Source organism: Girardinichthys multiradiatus, chromosome 13 (genome assembly GCF_021462225.1).
Source record: "Girardinichthys multiradiatus isolate DD_20200921_A chromosome 13, DD_fGirMul_XY1, whole genome shotgun sequence".
NCBI classification, from domain to species: domain Eukaryota; kingdom Metazoa; phylum Chordata; class Actinopteri; order Cyprinodontiformes; family Goodeidae; genus Girardinichthys; species Girardinichthys multiradiatus.
Window position 1 is genome coordinate 23,529,303 of NC_061806.1, and position 22,341 is coordinate 23,551,643.

The 22,341-nt window shown below is 37.9% G+C and overlaps 1 protein-coding gene across 1 annotated transcript in view; it reads right to left on the bottom strand.

The window, feature by feature from the left end:
* triqk (triple QxxK/R motif containing) overlaps positions 1-17,716 on the bottom strand; it is a 37,401-nt gene extending 19,685 nt beyond the window's left edge. The window contains exons 1-2 of the mRNA XM_047384847.1: positions 17,551-17,716; positions 12,215-12,289 (exon numbers count right to left, since the gene is read on the bottom strand). Coding sequence (XP_047240803.1) covers positions 12,215-12,275 — 61 coding nt within the window. The 5' untranslated portion in view covers positions 12,276-12,289; positions 17,551-17,716. The remainder of the gene's footprint in view (positions 1-12,214; positions 12,290-17,550) is intronic.
* Between the last annotated feature and the right edge of the window lie 4,625 nt (positions 17,717-22,341).

Sequence of the window (22,341 nt, forward strand, 5' to 3'; positions counted from 1 at the left end):
TCTCCTCCAATTGTCAGAGTGGAGAGGGAAGTGGAAAGGGGAAATCTTGTTGAGAGTACAGCACTCTGCTCACTATTCAAACAAATGCCACAAAGATTTGCCAACCAAAAAGCAACATCAAATAATTAGTAGAGATTCGCACAATGCAAAAAGTAAGCAAAATGAGCGAGAGGATGTTCCTCCTTCGTGTTAGCCAAGGTAACTGGCCTCATCTGTGACTAATTTTTTCTCCATGTCTGAGCTAAAAGAAGGAGAGCTGATGTCTGGTTGTATATCAGTATTTGAACTTCCCTTCCATCCATCCCATTCACTGTGTAGCGTTAGTTAGAAGTGACTTTTTTGGGGAGGGGGTGTGGCAGTCATTGTCATCAGAATAATGTTTTTATAGTTATATCACAGTAGTGAATCCCCGACAAGTATAACATGGATTGATTATGTTACCTGTGTACAAAAGTAATGCTGGTCAGAATCGGAGCATAAATTGCAACATCCACCAGAATGCAGCCAGAACTTTAATGTTTTGAATTCAAAGCAGACTGGGCTCTCAACAGTTCTTTTAAGTCCCTTCATAGGGTACTGGTTTGATAGGTCTCCAGGCTATTTCTGTCAGACAGCATTTCTTTGAGACTTCCTCCTCCTCATTGGAGACATTAACATATACATAAAACTTTCTGAAGTCAAACTTGAGCTGGAGACTTCACCATTACTACCTTAGTGTTAGCAGGACATTGTGGTATGCATTAATGCCCAAGTTTGGCATTTAAAATGTAATGTCATCTGTCGTTTTGTAACTTCTTTACATATTTCTCAGTTTTGGTCATGGACATGAAAATAACCATCATGAGCTACAAGCCCCAACACAACTGAAAAGGAAAAATTGTTAAAATTATGATATATGCAAATGGACTAAACTTCTATAGCACCTTTCCAGTCATACGACCATTCAAAGCACTTTACACTTGAGCCACACTCACCCAATTGCAGTCACAAACGTCCACACATTCATACCACATTCATACACAGATCGGTAGGCAAGTTGAAGTAAGAGCCTTGTCCAAGGGGCACATTGACACATGGCAGGAGAAACCCTGAAAGCTGGAATCAAACCCACAACTTTCAGATTGTAAGGCGGCTACTCTTCCCACGGATCCACGGTCAGCTCTAATACAGGTCCTTCTCAAAATATTAGCATATTGTGATAAAGTTAATTATTTTCCATAATGTAATGATGAACATTTAACATTAATATATTTTAGATTCATTGCACACTAACTGAAATATTTCAGGTCTTTTATTGTCTTAATACGGATGATTTTGGCATACAGCTCATGAAAACCCAAAATTCCTATCTCACAAAATTAGCATATTTCATCCGACCAATAAAAGAAAAGTGTTTTTAATACAAAAAACGTCAACCTTCAAATAATCATGTACAGTTATGCACTCAATACTTGGTCGGGAATCCTTTGGCAGAAATGATTGCTTCCATGCGGCGTGGCATGGAGGCAATCAGCCTGTGGCACTGCTGAGGTCTTATGGAGGCCCAGGATGCTTCGATAGCGGTCTTTAGCTCATCCAAAGTGTTGGGTCTTGAGTCTCTCAACGTTCTCTTCACAATATCCCACAGATTCTCTATGGGGTTCAGGTCAGGAGAGTTGGCAGGCCAATTGAGCACAGTGATACCATGGTCAGTAAACCATTTACCAGTGGTTTTGGCACTGTGAGCAGGTGCCAGGTCGTGCTGAACAATGAAATCTTCATCTCCATAAAGCTTTTCAGCAGATGGAAGCATGAAGTGCTCCAAAATCTCCTGATAGCTAGCTGCATTGACCCTGCCCTTGATAAAACACAGTGGACCAACACCAGCAGCTGACACGGCACCCCAGAACACCACTGACTGTGGGTACTTGACACTGGTCTTCTGGCATTTTGGCATTTCCTTCTCCCCAGTCTTCCCCCAGACTCTGGCACCTTGATTTCCAAATGACATGCAGAATTTGCTTTCATCCGAAAAAAGTACTTTGGACCACTGAGCAACAGTCCAGTGCTGCTTCTCTGTAGCCCAGGTCAGGCGCTTCTGCTGCTGTTTCTGGTTCAAAAGTGGCTTGACCTGGGGAACGCGGCACCTGTAGCCCATTTCCTGCACACGCCTGTGCACGGTGGCTCTGGATGTTTCTACTCCAGACTCAGTCCACTGCTTCCGCAGGTCCCCCAAGGTCTGGAATCGGCCCTTCTCCACAATATTCCTCAGGGTCCGGTCATCTCTTCTCGTTGTGCAGCGTTTTCTGCCACACTTTTTCCTTCCCACAGACTTCCCACTGAGGTGCCTTGATACAGCACTCTGGGAACAGCCTATTCGTTCAGAAATTTCTTTCTGTGTCTTACCCTCTTGCTTGAGGGTGTCAATAGTGGCCTTCTGGACAGCAGTCAGGTCGGCAGTCTTACCCATGATTGGGGTTTTGAGTGATGAACCAGGCTGGGAGTTTTAAAGGCCTCAGGAATCTTTTGCAGGTGTTTAGAGTTAACTCGTTGGTTCAGATTATTAGGTTCATAGCTCGTTTAGAGACCCTTTTAATGATATGCTAATTTTGTGAGATAGGAATTTTGGGTTTTCATGAGCTGTATGCCAAAATCATCCGTATTAAGACAATAAAAGACCTGAAATATTTCAGTTAGTGTGCAATGAATCTAAAATATATGAATGTTAAATTTTCATCATGACATTATGGAAAATAATGAATTTATCACAATATGCTAATATTTTGAGAAGGACCTGTATGTCCTTTTATATTACAGGATCTACTGATGTGGAGTTGGTTTTTTACACAAACCACAGTTAGCCTCAATGGGCATGTCATTTATGAATATAATTATCTCAATTATGTTCTGTCACCTCTGTCACAAGATGTAGAACAGGAAGAGAAAGTATTGCATAGCTTGTTTATGATTTTTATTTTCCCCTTGCGCTGTTTTTCTATTCCAAAATAGAAGTTACTCCAGTTCTTGTTTCTGTATCATCATGTTGAAAACACATAATGACACAAACTTCGGAGCTGGGAATTTTTTTAAACAATCATATGTGTCTTATTCCCTTATAAAATGAAGCAGAAGTTAGGTTTTATGTTCCCATGCAAGACAACTGAACTAGCAGCTGTAGAGCATGACGCTTTTAATGTTGCAGATTTGTGCCACATCTACATAGGACAGGCTTGAGGACTGTAATTGCTTTGGTGATGAAGAGTAGAGAAGGGGAGAAGGGTGCACCCATGCAAATATTACCCAAAATTGGTAATAGTTGCTAGGCGACCAAAAAGTTACCCAAAACGTACAGAGTTTCCAGCTGCAAATATGAATGTAGAATGTATCTGTCAAGCTGTCAGAAGCAAGCTCTGGCATTACTTTTACAGAGAAGGAGGAGGAGGAGGATGAAGAGACATCCAGCACCTAGAAGGGTTTTGGTTTATAATATCGTCAGAGTCAGGAAAGTTGAGGCTTGTTCAGGAGCTGCACCTATTCAAAGACTGGTTCAACAACTTCTTTACACTGAGTAGGAAGCAAAGTGACAACCTGTTGAAATGTGGCGCAATGAAAACTAAAAACAAGATTCATGGTCCTGGACTATGTAGTGATTGGTGTACTCACACACAAAATGTGTGTGAGAAGACTGTCTGATTGGACACATCAAGGTCTCGTCACTCAACAGGGTACTGGTCTGTAGGGTGAACTATGGAGTCACCCTACCAGACTTGCTTATTCTTTTTAATTTGGCTATAGCTAAGGGTAACACAGCTTATGTTAATCAGAACTGTGTTTATGTCCTTGTCTGCTTGTATCTCAATTAGCTAGGACACATGTTAACGTCAGGTCTGAACAGGTTCTGAACTCTAAAATCAAACCAGATCATAGAAGGCTTTAAAGTTTATGGGTTCGGGCACAAGTGCAGAACAAGCACCACACTGAACTGGAGTGTGATTGTACCTGCCATTGAAGTAATCTCTAATTAAATGTCAAAGGAAGAGCAGGAGGATGAAACTGGCTTGGCCCACCAATCCACTTAGTCTCTCTTTTTTTTCCTGTCAGCTTGACATTGCATTTAAATGGTGTCTGATGAGAGTATGGTAAAATTTGTTTTTATCTTGATCCATTCCTCTGCTTAGCATAATGAGACAGGTAGGGGGTATTAGCTAAAATTAATCACATTTGATTGAGCACTCGGGGGAGGAGGAGGAAGGGGTGTGTGACTTGCATATCATACAAATTTGCCATTTAATTGAAACCAGAACAGGAGTAGACATCTAACAATATCACAGTTTGTATGAATGATAAGGAAATGAGATAACTATGGTTGAGGTACTTTGCTCAGCTCTACATGACATGTTAATTTTCTCTGACTGGTTGACGGCTCATCCAATTATATCTAGAAGAATACTGGTCATTTGCCTAATGAACCATGGCAATTGAAAATGAGTTGAAGCATTTCAGACCAGTTTATATTTGCTCATTAATCTGGTCATGCTCCTCAACCAGGGCAATTACCTCTTTTAGTAACATTATAGTTTTCATTTCAAGTTAGGTATTTACTTTGAAACAAAACAACTGGGATAAAGGGAAAACCAGCATAGTCAGGTCAAAGGAACACTGACAAACCTCAGGGATACTGTTTTAAGGATATTTGTCTATCTACAAGGAGTAGTCCTCCAGCTCATATAGAGCGATTTGAAAAGACATCCAACCACCCAGTACTCTCTGCAAAGACACTGACTGCATGCCTGATAGACTTTTCCTTTGCCTTGGGAATCAAATAGTCGGGAAGCACATGGTGTGGATCACTAGCATCGGTCAGGATGAAGGGTAGTGTGTACACACAGCAAAGATTTTTCCATTCATCTAGAAAATCTTGGTTTTTTCAAGATCACTTCAAATGGTATCACCGGAGTTCAGAATAATTCAAAAACTCACTTGCACCATTAGTGAAGCAGTTTTTAAAATTAATGTGTTCCTTTTTATTGTGCTTTTTTTGTAGGTGGGCAACAAATTTTCAACACAAAGATTTTACTCTGGTTAATAGTCAGATTCTATTTAATGTAGAAAACTAAAACACTCAAATATTCCATCCAAATTGTTAATGTGTCCAACAGAATAGGAACCGGTCTTTTAATTAGAAGAATTGTAACATTTGAATTGGTTGCATGTAAAAGCAGCTTCAGTCATGAGTTACTATGAATAAAATGATAGCTTGTAGACATTTTTGGAACTTAAAGAAGTCTCTGGGACTACTAAAATAGGCATTTTAGGAAACACAGTAAAATCAATTTATCATTGGCTCTTTATCCTGGCGTAGCTTTTGTGTTATCTCATGTTTACTTCCGATTGTCTGATCTGTCCTTCATGATGACACTTCCCATGGAAGTCCTCATTCTGAGGAGCTGAGTTCTGAGACTACAACACAACTTTCGGAAATATTAAGAAGACTTGCCAGACTGATCACCTTTTTGAGAAGGGGTTGTGCTTTCTTTTTAACTCATCAAAACGCATGTTACATTTGGCTATTTTGGTAAAAAGCAGGATTCTGAGTTGTTTTTTAGGCTTACTCCAGTAGTCTTGGGGAAATTTCCCCTTTAATCTTAGTTATATCATCTGAAAAAATGGCCTAAGCTCAGTGACAGAAGTGAACAGTAGCAGCTGATTGAACCGTGCAGAAGTGGGGACCGCATAAGGAGAAATGCAAACTGGTTACAAAGGTACAGCCCGTATCTGGCACAATAAGGTGCCTTTTCCTGTTCTATAGTGGTGGTTCTGGTGCTCATCACTCAGAGATCAAGGCTGGTTTTCGAATCTCGATTTTGATTTCATCTTAAATTAAATTAGGTACTAAAATTTACATTCAGCACACGTAGCTTGATTATTAATTCCCTGTTTTAAAGGGGACCTATGGAAAATTTACTTTTTGATCATTTTCATACTTCCATTTGGGTCTATAACGCTTATACAAACAGTCCAAACGCAAAAGAAAATTCCAACATTCGTCAATTTCTTGGCTATAAATGAACGTTTTATTTTTTCTAGAAAATGCGCAGTTTCAACAGCTGTGTAATTGTGACGTCACAATTAAACGTTACCCGAGTCCTTCCCCTGATTAGCAACTAAAGCTGAGCACCACCCACTTGATTTTTAGTAAAGGATCACGTCCAGCTTTGTGGAAAACAGCTGCTGGGACAACGTCTGGCTTTTTTCACAATGGTTCTTTTGACCAACCAGGTATAGGAGCTTTCTTTTAAAATGCTTCAAGAGCTTCTATCTAACTAACAACTACCTCCACACACTTAAAGATGATATTAATGTAAATTGTACGTTTTGTAAGACCTAGAGTGAAACAATGGCACGTTTACAACACATTGTACTGTACTCCTTTCTGTGTTGTTGTCAACTGGATAGGTGTCGTGTTCCATTTTGTTGTTCTTAATAAAGTTTGAAAGAAAAACGTACGAAGCTTGGCATGATTCAGAACTGTGCACTTTGAAGCGGGAGCTCAAACTGACATGGGCTGTCCATATCCGTGAAGCTAATATTCAAACAGATATCGTTAGCTTATGTCAACCTCCAGGATGACATAAGCTAACTTCACAGTTGCAAATACAGGAGCTTTAGTGACATTACTTAGTTGATCTTAAACATCAACGTTGTAGCATTAACCGGCTAGCATGTGGCATCGTACTCTATTTGGTTTTTAACCTGACGGTCTGTCTCATAGAGAAAGTACCTCTGAAAAATGCTTTGTTTGCCTTGTTGGCTCAAAAGTCATGTTTTTTCTGGCTCTACTCAACATGTTAAAGTTTAAAATTTCCAGCAGCAACTCATTGTTTTGGTCTGAGGTCTCTGATATTGCAGCACTGCTGCCAGAATTGAGTGCAACAATCTGGACAAATAAAAATAAGTCAGATTATATTGATTTTGATGTAAATGAGAATCTTTGAACAATATTAATTTTTTTTGCATCGATATTGATATATTGATTATTTTGACAACCCTACTATGTGCTGCCCATTCCATTCGTACATAAATTTGTGCCAAAACATTGCAATTTTCTATATCAGCTACACACTTTCTTGTTTCTTTTGAAGTATTGTTGTTAAACAATGGAATAATAGGAAATGTATTCCTAACAAATGAGGTCTAAACTTTAATGTGCCACATAAAAAAAACAACAAACAAAACTCAATAAAAGAGAAAGGAAGGAAAACATTTTTTCCTGGACTTTTTCTTGTAGTGACGTTGGGAGCTGAGCTTGTTATGTTTGTTGAACCTGCAAGGTTTAACATAATGGCAGATGGTTAAGGAAAATCAGGAGACTAAATTGTGTTATTCTTCCATCACTACATGAAAACACATCAGAGCCTGGTAGAGTGAAAAAAAGATGCACATTTCTCAACAGGCTGTCACAAGACGGTGAAAAAACAAATATTCTAGTTAGACTGACAGTCTTTTTTCTGAATGATATAAAAGAAAACAAAAAACAAAAATCACAGATTAGCAATAAAATAGTAAATAACTAAAACAATGATTTTGCTTAAGAGACCCCAGTGACACCTGTTAACACAAAAGAAACACCAGGAACAACAGAATAATCTGAGGATGTGAATCAGCAGGGAGCAAAAAACAATCATCCGCAGAGAGGAAGTGTTTCAGAACAATACAATAAATGGTACAGCAAAGACTTATCCGTAAATATCTTCAGAATGTATGTCTCTTGGGAAGATTTTACTTTTAAAAAGGCACTTAAATAAATTGCATGCATGAGGTATATATAATTTCTTCTGTTCATTTTTTTGTAAGTCATAAAAAAATATGATAGGGAGGTGTGGGTTTTCTTTTATTGTGTTAGTGAATGAGAAAATAAAATTTCAGACCCCCAAAACTTATTTGATGAGGGGTACAAATTGATAAATGCTTGCCTAATGTTGCCAACATGGGGCACCAGCAGGACAAAGACAGTTCAGGTGTAAAGATGGCAGCATAATGGCTTTCTGCTTAAAAAGATAGCAATAGTCAGAACTACAACCAGAATAACACAAGGATTTTCTTCAAAGAAGAGTGGGTTATTATTGTTGCCTGGACACAGGAGCTGACGACCCAGAATGATATCTTGTGTCATGTGATGCTGGTGTTTAGCAGATGAATCAATTTTCTGTGGTGTCATTACATTTCATTTTTAAAATGTATATTTTTTTAATGGACTCAGGCTAATGTGAACAAAGCTCATAGGGTCTCCCAAACCACGGTGCTATTTACTTATGCTTCTAAACTCTGCGACTATAAATGTAACAGTATTGTACTTCGTCTTATTAACACTATTATTATTATTATTCACGTCTTGTTCCCACAACGTTCTGTTATATATTTCCATTTTTTTGGTCGATGCTAGTAAAAAAAAGAATTTAATCACAACCCCCCCTTTACCACTGCTTAAATTTACACACAGGTATATAAGGTGCACATCTTCAGAATATTGTTACCCCACTAGAGTGAGAGAGACCAAATATATAACATTGAAGGAGCTGTCTGAAACCTCAGAATGAAGATTGTAGTAGCATGGTAAGTCTGCCAAGATCTTGGTATGATTGAGATTCTGCAGGGTGCCTTGAAATAGGCTGTACATGCAAGAAACCCCTCAACCATCTCACAGCAGGAAATGAAGACTAAGACAGAGACTGGCTGATGGCTAAAAAAAGCATCTCACTGAAGTTGTTTCAATCAGGGGTAACACTAGCCATTAGTGAGTAGGGTGTCCTAACTTTTTCCTCAGTCAGAATACACATTTTTGTTGGTGTCTTGTTTTATGACTAAAACAAGGTTATTTTTATGTTTACCTGCAATTACATCACTTTGTTTTCCAGAAATAACCCAAAGAAGAATGTACATGGACATACAGTGCCTTGCGAAAGTATTTGGCTCCCTTGAACTGGTCAACCTCTTGCCACATTTCAGGCTTCAAACATAAAGATATACAATTCAAATTTTTTGTGAAGAATCAACAACAAGTGGGACACAGTCGTGAAGTGGAATGAAATTTATTGAATGTGTCAAACTTGTTTAACAAATAAAAAACTGAAAAGTCGGGCGTGCAATATTATTCGGCCCCCTTGCGTTAATACTTTGTAGCGCCACCCTTTGCTGGCACATTTACAACACATTGTACTGTACTCCTTTCTGTGTTGTTGTCAACTGGATAGGTGTCATGTTCCATTTTGTTGTTCTTAATAAAGTTTGAAAGAAAAACGTACGAAGCTTGGCATGATTCAGAACTGTGCACTTTGAAGCGGGAGCTCAAACTGACAGAACACCGCTATTGGGCTGTCCATATCCGTGAAGCTAATATTCAAACAGATAGCGTTAGCTTATGTCAACCTAGAGGTTGACATAAGCTAACTTCACAGTTGCAAATACAGGAGCTTTAGTGACATTACTTAGTTGATCTTAAACATCAGCGTTGTAGCATTAACTGGCTAGCATGTGGCATTGTACTCTATTTGGTTTTTAACCTGACGGTCTGTCTCATAGAGAAAGTACCTCTGAAAAATGCTTTGTTTGCCTTGTTGGCTCAATAGTCATGTTTTTTCTGGCTCTACTCAACATGTTAAAGTTTAAAATTTCCAGCAGCAGCTCATTGTTTTGGTCAGAGGTCTCTGATATTGCAGGACTGCTGCCAGAATAGAGTGCAACAATTTGGACAAATAAAAATAAGTCAGATTATATTGATTTTGATGTAAATGAGAATCTTTGAACAATATAAAAAATTTTTGCATCAATATTGATATATTGATTATTTTGACAACCCTACTATGTGCTGCCCATTCCATTCGTACATAAATTTGTGCCAAAACATTGCAATTTTCTATATCAGCTACACACTTTCTTGTTTCTTTTGAAGTATTGTTGTTAAACAATGGAATAATAGGAAATTTATAACAGCTCCAAGTCGCTTGGGGTATGTCTCTATCAGTTTTGCACATCGAGACACTGAAATTCTTGCCCATTCTTCCTTGCAAAACAGCTGGAGCTCAGTGAGGTTGGATGGAGAGCATTCATGAACAGCAGTCTTCAGCTCTTTCCACAGATTCTCGATTGGATTCAGGTCTGGACTTTGACTTGGCCATTCCAACACCTGGATACGTTTATTTGTGAACCTTTCCATTGTAGATTTGGCTTTATGTTTTGGATCATTGTCTTGTTGGAAGAAAAATCTCCGTCCCAGTCTCAGGTCTCTTCCAGAATGGTCCTGTATTTGGTCCCATCCATCTTCCCTGTCCCTGCTGACGAAAAGCAGGCCCAAACCATGATGCTGCCACCACCATGTTTCACAGTGGGGATGGTGTGTTCAGGGTGATGAGCTGTGTTGCTTTTACGCCAAACATATCGTTTTGCATTGTGGCCAAAAAGTTCGATTTTGGTTTCATCTGACCAGAGCACATTCTTCCACATGTTTGGTGCGTCTCCCAGGTGGCTTGTGGCAAACTTTAAACAAGACTTTTTATGGATATCTTTGAGAAATGGTTTCTTCTTGCCACTCTTCCATAAAGGCCAGATTTGTGCAGTGTACAACTGATTGTTGTCCTATGGACAGACTCTCCCACCTCAGCCCCACTTTTCAGTTTTTTATTTGTTAAACAAGTTTGACACATCCAATAAATTTCATTACACTTCACAATTGTGTCCCACTTGTTGATTCTTCACAAAAAATTAGAATTTTATATCTTTATGTCTGAAGCCTGAAATATGGCAAGAGGTTGAAAAGTTCAAGGGGGCCGAATACTTTCTCAAGGCACTGTATGTAAACATTTATTTCCAAGAACTCAGTATTTAATGGGGCATCCTAATTTTTTAACGACTGTATATCTGTGAAAAACAGTAATGTCTCCATTGAAAATATGTTTAAAATATATTTCCAGTCAACAAGATATGTGGTGTAGTCACAATTTTCCAGATTACAGTAAACCAGAAGATCATTGCATTGCTAAAATGCCAGCATATTCTTTCACTTCTTATATAACAGTGTGTAAACTGTCTGTTCTGTGTCATTATTTCTTGCTCACCATGCATAGTTGCAGATGTTGTTGCCTAGTGATAACAGTTGCAGATCAAAACCAACCCTGGAAGTCTCTCCATTAAATGGGGTAAAATAAAAGACTTTACAGCAAAGCTCTAAAGTAAAATCTCTCAGCCTTTGTTGATCTGACAATCCATATTCTCACAACTGTCCATCTAAGCCAATAGAATCAACAAAAAGGACGTGACATGAGCTGTGGGAATCTACAAACAGTTTCTTTCAAGTCTTTTGTTTAATTTCAGTCATGATTCTTTCGTTAGCCAAGAGACATGAACCTCTGTGATGGACTGGTGACATCTCCAGGGTGTACCCCTCCTCTCGCCCAGTGACTGCTAGAGATACCAGCCCCCTTCATGACCCTAAGGAGAAGCGGGTATAAACAATAGATGGATGATGAACCCAGGTACTATTGAATTAAAGTAGCACTAAGCATGAACAAAAGAGCAATAGACACAATATCAAAGAGGCAGTTATTCGAACAGTGTACATAATAACAATTTTCAACAGAGAATTGTCCCTAAGGTGTAAATGCCTAACACTTTCAGTCAATTAGATTTATGGTGCTGTGGAAGTATTTATCAACTAACAGATTTCTTGTTTTTGCCATTTTGTCACACTTCAGTGTTTAAGATCATCACTAGAAACTCTCTCAAATGAAGGAATTGAAGAGGCCAAGAGTAATTACTAAAATCCAGGTAGGACGCTCTGACGCGACCTTAAAGAGGCCGTTTAAGCTTGAAAACCTTCCAACCTGGTCAAATTAAAAACTCTGCAAAGACTGGGCCAAAATTCCTCAGAGATGTAAAACACTCATTTCCAGTTATCACAAACCCTTAATGGCAGTTATCGCTGCCAAAGGTAGCACAGCCTGTTACTCAGTTTACAAGGCAATTGCTTTTTCATTTACATAGGGCCAGGTTTCTTTGGAAAGCTTTTTTTACGCTTGATAAATGAAATCATGAATTGACAAGTGCATTATGCTAGCTGTATCTTATTTTGATGTTCTGAAATAAAGAAACTTTAACAGTTCTTTACATCTTTGCTACAATGTCATCTTATCAAATGCAACATGGTACTGGTTGTGTTGTGTGAATCCATATGGAAACTTACCAATCTGCTTTCTGTATTGATCAACTGGTAACTTGGTGGCACCGGCGTCCTTCTTGCCCATTCTCCCTCCACCGTCTGACAGGAAATGGAAAGAAAAACAGAACATTTCACAGCTGCATCTCACCGCTCGCGCCTGAGCATTTAGCTTAATCGAATTTAGCTTCTTTCCTCGTTTCTGCTGCGGCAAGATATAAATGTAAAATCTGCAGAAAAGATTTAAGTAATTGCACAATCGTATACCGAGACAGAGTAAGTCAGTTTTGATCGGCCAGATGGTTTATCTTTTCACATACATCTGGTGCACATAATTAAATTAATTCTCACCACCTTCCATGTGCACTCAGTTCGCAGTGTGAGCTTCCTATCAGTCTCATTTAGTATGACGCCGTTTCCCTTCACACCATGAGTTCTCTTTGATTACTCTGACAGCTCAGAGGTAAAATATATAAAGAGAAAGAGCTAAAAATAATACAGACAGTATCCTGCTGGCGACTACATTTGTGTTAAGAAATAAACACCTCACTGTAGGTTAGAAATTGTTGTAAAACCATATGTGTTTGTAAAGATCTAATTACGTTTTTCCCACTGCTAAAACTTGCAGTAAAAATAATCTTCACACCTCTTGAACATTTTCACATTTTGTCACATTTAGTCTATTTCATTGGGATTTTTTTATAGATTGACACAAAGTAGCACATAATTGTAAAGTGAATTGGGAAATGATACATGGTTTTGTTTTTGCATTTTCCACCAAAAAACGGAAAAATGTGCATTTGTAATTAGCCGCTTTTGCTTTGATACTCCTAAATAAAATCCAGAGCAACCGACTGCCTTTCAGAATTCCCATAGTTAATAGATAGCATACACCTTGTGTGTTATTTAATCTCAGTATAACTCCAGTTGTTCTATGGAGGCCTCAAAGATTGGTTAGAGAACGTTTGTGAACAGCATCATAAAGGCCAAGGAACACATCAAAGAGGAAAGGAATAAAGTTGTGAAGACGTTTAAAAGAGAGTTAGATTACTGTTCCATCAGAAACGGTAAAAGTGTACGACAAAAATGCAAACCGACCAAGACATGGGAATCTACCTTAACCGACGTGGCCAGACAAGGAAAGGTGCAGAGATTCACAGCTCATTTTGTTGACAGAACAACTTAGTGATACACTCCACAAATCAGGGCTTTATAGAAGAGTGGCAAGCTAGAAGTACTGTTTGCAGTTTGCCATCAAGCCATGTAAGCATCAAAGCACGCATGTGGGAGAAGGATCACTCCAAAATATTTTGTTGTGGAAAACCTGTCAGAAGCTGCATAAGACTTGAGACTGGGGTGGAAATTTACCTTCCAGCAAGAAAACAAATCTGGATATTTATATGTTAGAACGGCCTAGTCAAAGTCCAACTGAAAATCTTTGGCAAGCCTTGACATTTAGCGTTCACAGAATCTCTCCACTGTTGAGCTATTTTGCAAAGAAAAATAGGAAAAAAGTTACTCTTCATAGGTGTAAAGCTAGTAGGGATACATCCAAACATGCTGCTGTAATTGCAGCAAAAGATGTTTCTACAAAGTATTGACTCAAAAGGGCTGAATACAAATGCACAGCACACTCAGCTGGATGACCCCGAAATGCCTCATCTATACTAAGAGCTGATCTGCACCCACTCAAGCTTGGGCAAATAATACTCAACAGCTACTATGCCCTAATAAGAAAAAGATTGGATTAAAAAGTAAACCACAAAGGAACATGTGCATCCAGGTGAGTACATAGAGAGAATAGAGAAAAAAGCAACTATCTGCATCCAAGAGGAACAGGAGCAGAGAGAGTGTCTGGAGAAGCAGTTTTGGAATAGGAAGAGAGAGAGACCGAATTAGCATGTTCAAGTAGCGTGTCTGGCTGCTGCTCCCGACTGATACCTTCTCATGGGAGACCGCTGCTGCCACCTGAATTTTACCGCCCACTAAAAACATTGTCCACAAGCACATTTCCAGCCCATTAGAATTAGCGGGAGAAGGAGGATATATGCACAGCTATTGTTCTCAGTCAGTAAGAAACCAGAGTCAGCAAGTTAAAGGAAGCAAGGGAGAGACAAAAAAATGGGAAAAAGGCAAAATATCCTTATGTTCACAATTAGAAACATCGCTTAAAAAAAAAAAAAAACACATTTTCTGCAACATTTATCATCTTGTGCCGTTTAGTCAGAAATGCCCAAAATGTTACATCTGTGTAGGCATTTGGACCACATTAAGAAAAGAAGGGTGCTTTCTGAAAAAATACACTGCTCAAAAAAATAAAGGGAACACTCAAATAACACATCCTAGATCTGAATGAATGAAATATTCTCATTGAATGTGCTGACAACAAAATCACACAAAAATCATCAATGGAAATCAAATTTATTAACCAATGGAGGCCTGGATTTGGAGTCACACACAAAATTAAAGTGGAAAAAAACACTACAGGCTGATCCAACTTTGATGTAATGTCCTTAAAACAAGTCAAAATGAGGCTCAGTATTGTGTGTGACCTCCACGTGTCTGTATGACCTCCCTACAACGCCTGGGCATGCTCCTGATGAGACGCGGATGTCTTCCTGAGGGACCTCCTCCCAGACCTGGACTAAAGCATTCGCCAACTCCTGGACAGTCTGTGGTGCAACATGACGTTGGTGGATGGAGTGTCTTGCTAATCACCAAAGATTTCCCCCTGTTGTCTTTTCCATTTGAACAACAACTGTGAAATTGATTGTCAATCAGTGTTGCTTCCTAAGTGGACAGTTTGATTTCACAGAAGTTTGATTTACTTGGAGTTATATTGTGTTGTTTAAGTGTTCCCTTTATTTTTTTGAGCAGTGTACAATCACATTAACATCACCATAATTTCAGAATAATAAAGCTCTCAATATTGAGCTTAGAGATGAACAATACATGGAATTACAATCATTGCAATATCTGTACAATACTGGAATCACTAAAGAATATTCGCTGTTATAGTATTTGAGTTGCATGCATTGACTCAACTTTGCAATAACATATTTGGCCCTTTAGGTGGACATTTACTGTTGTTTTATGGCCCAAACTGATTTAAATCACGGGGAACAAGATCCTTCAGATTGGGGAAAGTGGCGGGAACACTGAAAGTGATGGAAATGAAACAGTAGAGAGGAACACCTGGACTAATCTTGAAAAAAAAAAAAATCTCATGTTTTCACAAAACCTGTTTAAATGAGGATTTTTGCGCAGAACCATCTCCCAGGTTTGTGTGGACAAAAATGCCTCATTGATGACAGAAGTCAGAGGACAAAGTGCAGACTGGTTTTAAAATCACCATAGCCTACATGAATATTGTTGCTGACCATGTCCATCTTTATGACCACAGTGCATCCACCTTGTGATGGCTACTTTCAACAGGATAATGCACCATGTCACAGAGCTTAAATCATCTCAAACTGGTGTCTTGAACATGATGAGTCTACAGTACTCCTATGGCCTCCACAATCACCAGATCTCAACCAAACAGAGACCCGTTGGGATGTGATGGAACTGGAGATTCACATCACAGATCTGCTGCTGGGATTAATCTGTAGCTATTGTGTGATGCTATCATGTCAATATGGACCAAAATCCCTGAGGAATATTTTCAACACCTTGCTGAATTATGCCTGGAGGCAAAACGGGATCTAACCCGGTACTAGCAGGGTGTACTTAACATAGTAGCCAGAGTTGTTTAACATGATTAGAAAAACCTAGGCCCTCTGTTTATACTTCTGAACACCTCTGAGCAAGGTTATGGGCTGCACAAATTAATTTAAAAGGAAACTCCCTTTTAAGTTTACTTTTACAAGTTGCTGCTAATATTAAGATATTTTGTAACCAAAGAACAAGTTCTTAAGTTAACTTTCCTGTTGTGGATGTCAAAGCAGATTTTTTGGTCTGCATTTGTACACATTTCTGTCTGTCGAAGGTCGACTGTAGCAGACAGACAATAAAGTAACGTCACATCAATATAGAAGGAATGATAAACTATTAAGTTTATAAAAATGTGTGGTAAATCTAACGAAACTAAGTGATCAAAGATTAAAGCACATTAGAACCTTTGGAGGAATTAATTGAGTAAAAACAAAAAAGGTTTGTTTGTAATAAAGTTAATATTAGTTTAGAAGTTCCTCTCAGTCCAATTTGTTTGGAGAGAAAATTGTGTTCCTACATCAACTTTTTTGTGTAAGCTTCATGCATCTAAAAATAACAGAGTAATGTCACATTAACCTCCTGCATGGGTCATTTATCAAGGCAAGTAGCCAAGCAGTGACCTAAACATGCTGAATCTGTGCTAAACATGCTGAATCTGCATTTTTCTCAATTAATAACCAGAAAGCAAAAGGTGCTTAATAGGAGATTTTGTACAGAATTTGTAACAGGTGAGGCTAAAACTACGCTACTTGAGGAGTTCTGGATAGCGGACATTTACAGACAAAGCAGATTTTTTTTTTAATCTTAAATGGAAAATGTATATATTTTTTGCACAATTCTGGCTTAATTACTGCTCTGAATGAGTTTTCAGCAAATGGCATGTTTTAGAGTCTGTTAACGATTATTCGATTACTAAATCAGTTGACGATTATTTCAATAATCAATTAATCACGATTAATCATTTCAGCCCTATTGTGCACATCTGCATTTGCATGTCCCTTTAATTAATATGCCTTCTCTTATATTAGGTTTGTGACAAGCAAAGAGCTCGTACAAGTAAGTAAGTAGCAAACATCTGATCCAGGAGTCCAATTTCCATGACAACATCATTTGCAGGACCAAAGGCACTCCTCATAAACCAAACACCAGAGTAGGTAGCTCCAGTAAATAGAGTAACAGAGTGTGGTAGATAACAGCTCTGCAAGAAAAAGATTCCTTGATAAAGTTAAATGTATTAAATTGTTAAATCTCTGTAGGAGAAGTTATGGTATTACTTTGCTCGTTTCTGTACCTAAATATTTGATCTTAATAATTTAAAGACTGAAAGTAGTCGCAATAATTTTATAAAGCCATATTTAGTTTCCACGAATATTATTATAAACTACTACAGAAATGCGCTCCATCTCCCAGCATTTTAAAAATAAACTCCTAACACGAAAGAAAATTGTGACAACAGAATTTCAACATTTCTGGAAATGCGTAATTTCTAATATCTTTGTGAAATATCTTGAACACATTATGTTTTATTAGTGTACACACTGAATAGTAATTGTTTTATATTAGCTGGAGGGTAAATGAGCATATAATACAACCACATAAGGCTTTGCTCTGGCTGCAGGCAGTTTCCATTCATTACCGTGCATACTTACACTGTTCCTGTTTGTGGAGAAAACGAGTTATTTAGGCGAGGTTCGTCTGCATTACACGTCCCCTGGCTGACGTACGTGAACGACGGAAATGTCCGTTTTATTGTACTTTGGTCCAAGTCTCTCCTGAATGCCAACACACCACTTCTTCCTGAAACAATTCCTGGTTACGTCACGGACATAACGTCGTCCAATCAGAGACCGGATCTCATGACTTCAACCAATAGCGTGAAGCCAGATGGGAAGACGGCGCAGCAAAACAAAAAAAAGAAAAACGCTGCAAGATCACGTGATTCGAAGTTATCCCTAGAACCTATTCCTTGATCCTAGGATGTTTAGGTCCAAAACAGTACTTTTTCAAATTCCAGCGGTTCCACAAACGAATCACATTTTTTCTACAGTATAAATAAAAAAAGCAAAAAAACGCATTTTTTTCTTTTATCATTTTACTATAAGACAGCGACAGTAACAATTCTCCATAATTATTGTTCTTGCTTATAGGGTATAATTGACTCTAATAATAATAATAATCATAATAATAATGTGTTTGCTAATTCATGGATACGTATTACTAGTTAAAGTGTCAAATGACCATTTAAAAGCAAAAGTGATTGGTTCAAAGTTGAGCAACTTTCCACAGCACTGGTCATAAAAAAATAGGTAAATATCCACCAATTTAGTTAAGCTGGCAATAGTATTTTTTGTATGCATTATCTTTTACATGCTATTGTTTGTATTTTATGCCCTACTAGTTTATATGCACTTTTACATTGTTTATGTCATGTAATTTTATTTACGATCATATTTTATCTTGTACAACGCTTTTTGCTGATGTCTGTGAAAAGCTATTTATAACAAAAGTCATGTATTCATTCACAAACAAACAAAACTACTTTTTCAAATAAGGAGGCAAATGCCATGAGCTCCCTGTGGATAAAGGAAATTGTGCTTAGGATATCCAGTGCTGTGAAAACTTATTTGCCCCCTTACAATTTTTTTTCTGTTTTTGCTTTTTTGTCACACCTACATTTTTCAGATCATAAAACTAATTTTAATACCAGATTGAATCATGTTTAAAATATCTTAGTTATTAAAGAAAAAAGCTTTTGAAAACAAACTGTTTTTGGGCATGGATTGCCTTTTTAAGGTTTTATGGTTCCAATTATTATGATAAGTGGTCCAAGTTTTGAAGTGACAAATCAGTCCCAGACCATCACACTACCACCACTGTGTTGTCGGTAAGATATTCCTTTCCTAAAACCTAATAAGATCTGTTGGTTTTACAACCGGAGTAACAGTCCGCTGATTATTTTCTCCATGGTTTTTGGGTCCTCTGTAGATGTTCTTCGGGAAGTTCTAGATGTGCCTTTGTGGGTTTGTTTTTTTGGTCAGCAGTGGTCTTGCCTAGTCTCTTTTCAGATTTTTGAATCATTAACCCCTTTAATCCCTCTCCTGACTGATGGAAGTCAGTGAATTTTTTCTTGCCTATTATTTTAGCCTATCAGGTTGTCAGACAGGTTATGTTTAAGTATTTTCTTGTTTCTAGAGGTCTGGCAGTAAAATTGAACCAAAAAATATGTTTAATCAGAGTAAATGCATGATTTATAAAGAGGGCAATTTATTTTACATAGAGCCAGACTGGTTTAGATAGATTATCTCTTAACAAATGTAGTACTTATTTGAAAACTGCATCTTTATATCATCTAGTGTGTAATGGATATGTTGGAGCAACATGAAAAAATAACATGCACTGAAAAAAGTAAACTATCGTAACCAATACTGAAATCTTAAGTAATGTAACTAATAACTAAACAACAACCGATATTAAAAATTTTTCTATAAATAATAACAAAAAATGCAATTTATGGTGAGGAATAATTGAGACACCCACATGTATTGTCCCTTAAATGAATGAAGAAGAATTGCAGCAACTTATGAGTTTAGTAAAGAATTTAAAGGTCTCAAAAGAATTTAAAATCAGCCATTCCTCCGTACAGAAAATTGTCTGCACATGAAAGACGCTTAAAACAGCTGTCAACATGCCTAGCTTAGGAAATTCAAGCAAGTTCACCTTGAAAGCAGACTACAAGATAAAAAATAAATAAATAACCCTCTCACTACTGTTTATATGAAAGTGTATGCCTGTACAATCAGAATGAGGCTGCACAGGTTTACTTTCATGGGAGGTGTGCAAGAACCAAATACTTGCTCTCCAAGAATATCCCGAATGCCAGGCTAAGGTTTGCCAGAAAGAATGTAGAAAAGTCTTCTGGAGTAATGTTCTTTGGACAGATGAGTCTAAAACTGAACTATTTGGCCACCAGAAAAGATTACATATTTGCCATAAACCAGATCCAGCATTCTAGGAAAGAAATCTCATGCCAACTCCATGGAGTTGAAAGTTTCATGTTTTAGGAATATGTATCAGGGAATGTTTTAAAAAACTGAAACATGACAGTGATCCAAAACAATCAATCAATGGGTTGATATGACTAGCTATTAGGCGGTAGAGACTTATTTGATATCTTTTGTTGCTTACTTTGATTGAGTACAAGGCAAATGTTTGTTGTTGTTAAACTTCCTTCACACAGATAAAAACATCTGAATATACATCAATATGTGGACATTTATTAATAAGGAACTATACATTTAATGTGGTGTTCTAATTATTTCAGATGACTGTACATTCCTGACAAGGCATCATTATGACACGCGTATATGATGTTTGCTAAAATGTAGTAAAACTCTTGGAGAACTCACCTACATGATTGTATAAAAGAGGAATCTCAGTATTTAAGCTTTAAGCATTTAATAACTCACATCACATGAATTAAATAGTCACATTACTTCACTGGTGGAATGCTATAGTATTGAACAATGACAACTAAAGAGAAACCAAAGCCATCAAAAATAATCCACAATGCTCATATCATTTCATCAGTCTTCGTTTTTTTACTTTCCTCTGTTTACACTGTAGAAATGTAATTTTTCTCTAATTGCATTCAGCCTTGCTGCTGCCTGGAGCTTTGTGCAGATTATGGTTAGGCTTACCGCCGCTTGTAACTTATTGAAGTTTAAAGCGATTTTCTGCTCTCCCATGGGCATGCCATTTGCATGCAGCTCAGCAGCAAATAATAGATGTAATCTGCCTATAATGTGCTTGTATTATGATTTACGGGAGCTGCCATTTGCAGGGACCACTTTAACACTGTCCTTTTATGGAGGAATACGTCGAGCAGCAGTTGTCAGTGATATTTTAATCACAGAGAGGCTGTCAGGGGAAAATGAAAATTGCCACACATGGCCACATAGAGGTGTTTTTGAAGTTTGACACAGAAATAACTTGAAAAATTTGACGTTTACTGTTCACAACATATACTGTAAACCCACACAGGCATACGAGCGCATAGAAAGGAGCCTGCCCTGACAGTTAAGTTAGAACTGTTAACAAATAGCCTCAATAAGAAGCCAGAGACTATTGTCTTAATATGGCCATCAAAAGCAGCGTGAGTGCAGTTAATGCAGAGCTCAAATGTTCTCTTGTTGTACTAAATGTGCGTGATTAATTTCTCCCGTTGAGTGAAACAAACCAACATGCTGTGCCTGTCAGTCTGATAGATATGTAAAGCATTAGCATCAACTGCTACTGTGAGTGAAAACTAGGCACGATGGATTTGCCTGTCGAACAGCTCTCTGCTGTACAGCCTGTATGCCGCAATGAGAGGTAGAATAGAGTTAATGCACCAAGAGGAGCTTTTACTGAGAGTTGGAAATTTTCATTAATTGGACAGCTTCAGCTTTCATTTTGCTTCTTAATAAGAGTCAAACTTTGCTGTTTAGCATGGACCTATAGTTGAGTGCTTTGCAAAAGTTTTCAAGCACTTTTTGTGACTTTCCAATGAAAGACTTAAATGTATTTAGGTTTTTAAAGTCAAACACAAAGCAGCATATGTTGCTTTAATTTATTTATTTTACAAAATAAAGTGTGGCACACCTTTAGCGTGTAAGTAGTGAGTAATTCTATTTCAGCAAAACCCCAGCTGTTCCATGAAAGCTCCAGAGTTTTTTTTTTAGAGAACAGTAGGAGAAGCAAGTTATAAAACAATATCCTCCGCTTTGAAGTTTGGAGGAGCTGTAGAGACCCACAACTCAGGTCGGGGAATCTGTGTACAGAACAAGCTTAGCTTAGCTTCGCACGCCACAAATCTGGTCCTTATGGGGAGGGGGGGCTTCATTTTTCAGACAACAACCCTAAACATATGACCAGATTAGAAAGAAATGGTATATGTCAAAAAATATTCATGAGTTTCAATGGCCCAGTCAAGGCTTAGACCTTATTCCAACAGAAAATCTGTTGCAAGGCTTAAAACCTGATGTTCATTCATTCCAATCAATCTGTCTAAGCTTAAGTTACTTTGCAAAGAATAAGGAAAAATGTCAGAACTACAATATTGGTAGGGACATAACCTAAACGTCTTGTCTCTGTAACTGTTGCAAAGGCTGGTTCTACAAGTAACCAACTGATAACCATTAATGCAGACCACACTTTACAAGCTGTCATTTGTAAAGAAACTGAAAACCATGTATCCTTTTCCTTCCATCTACCAGATATGTGATTGTACACTGACAATATATAACAAATATCAAGGGGTATGAATAATTTTGTGAGGTGCTATACATCTATTTATATACCTGTTTCCCTCTTCTTTCCCCTTTGTGCTTCTGTCTCCTTGAAACTTCGCTCATTTCATTTGCTCTAGCTTCCTTCGTCTCCCCAGCTCTTCTCCCTCTCCG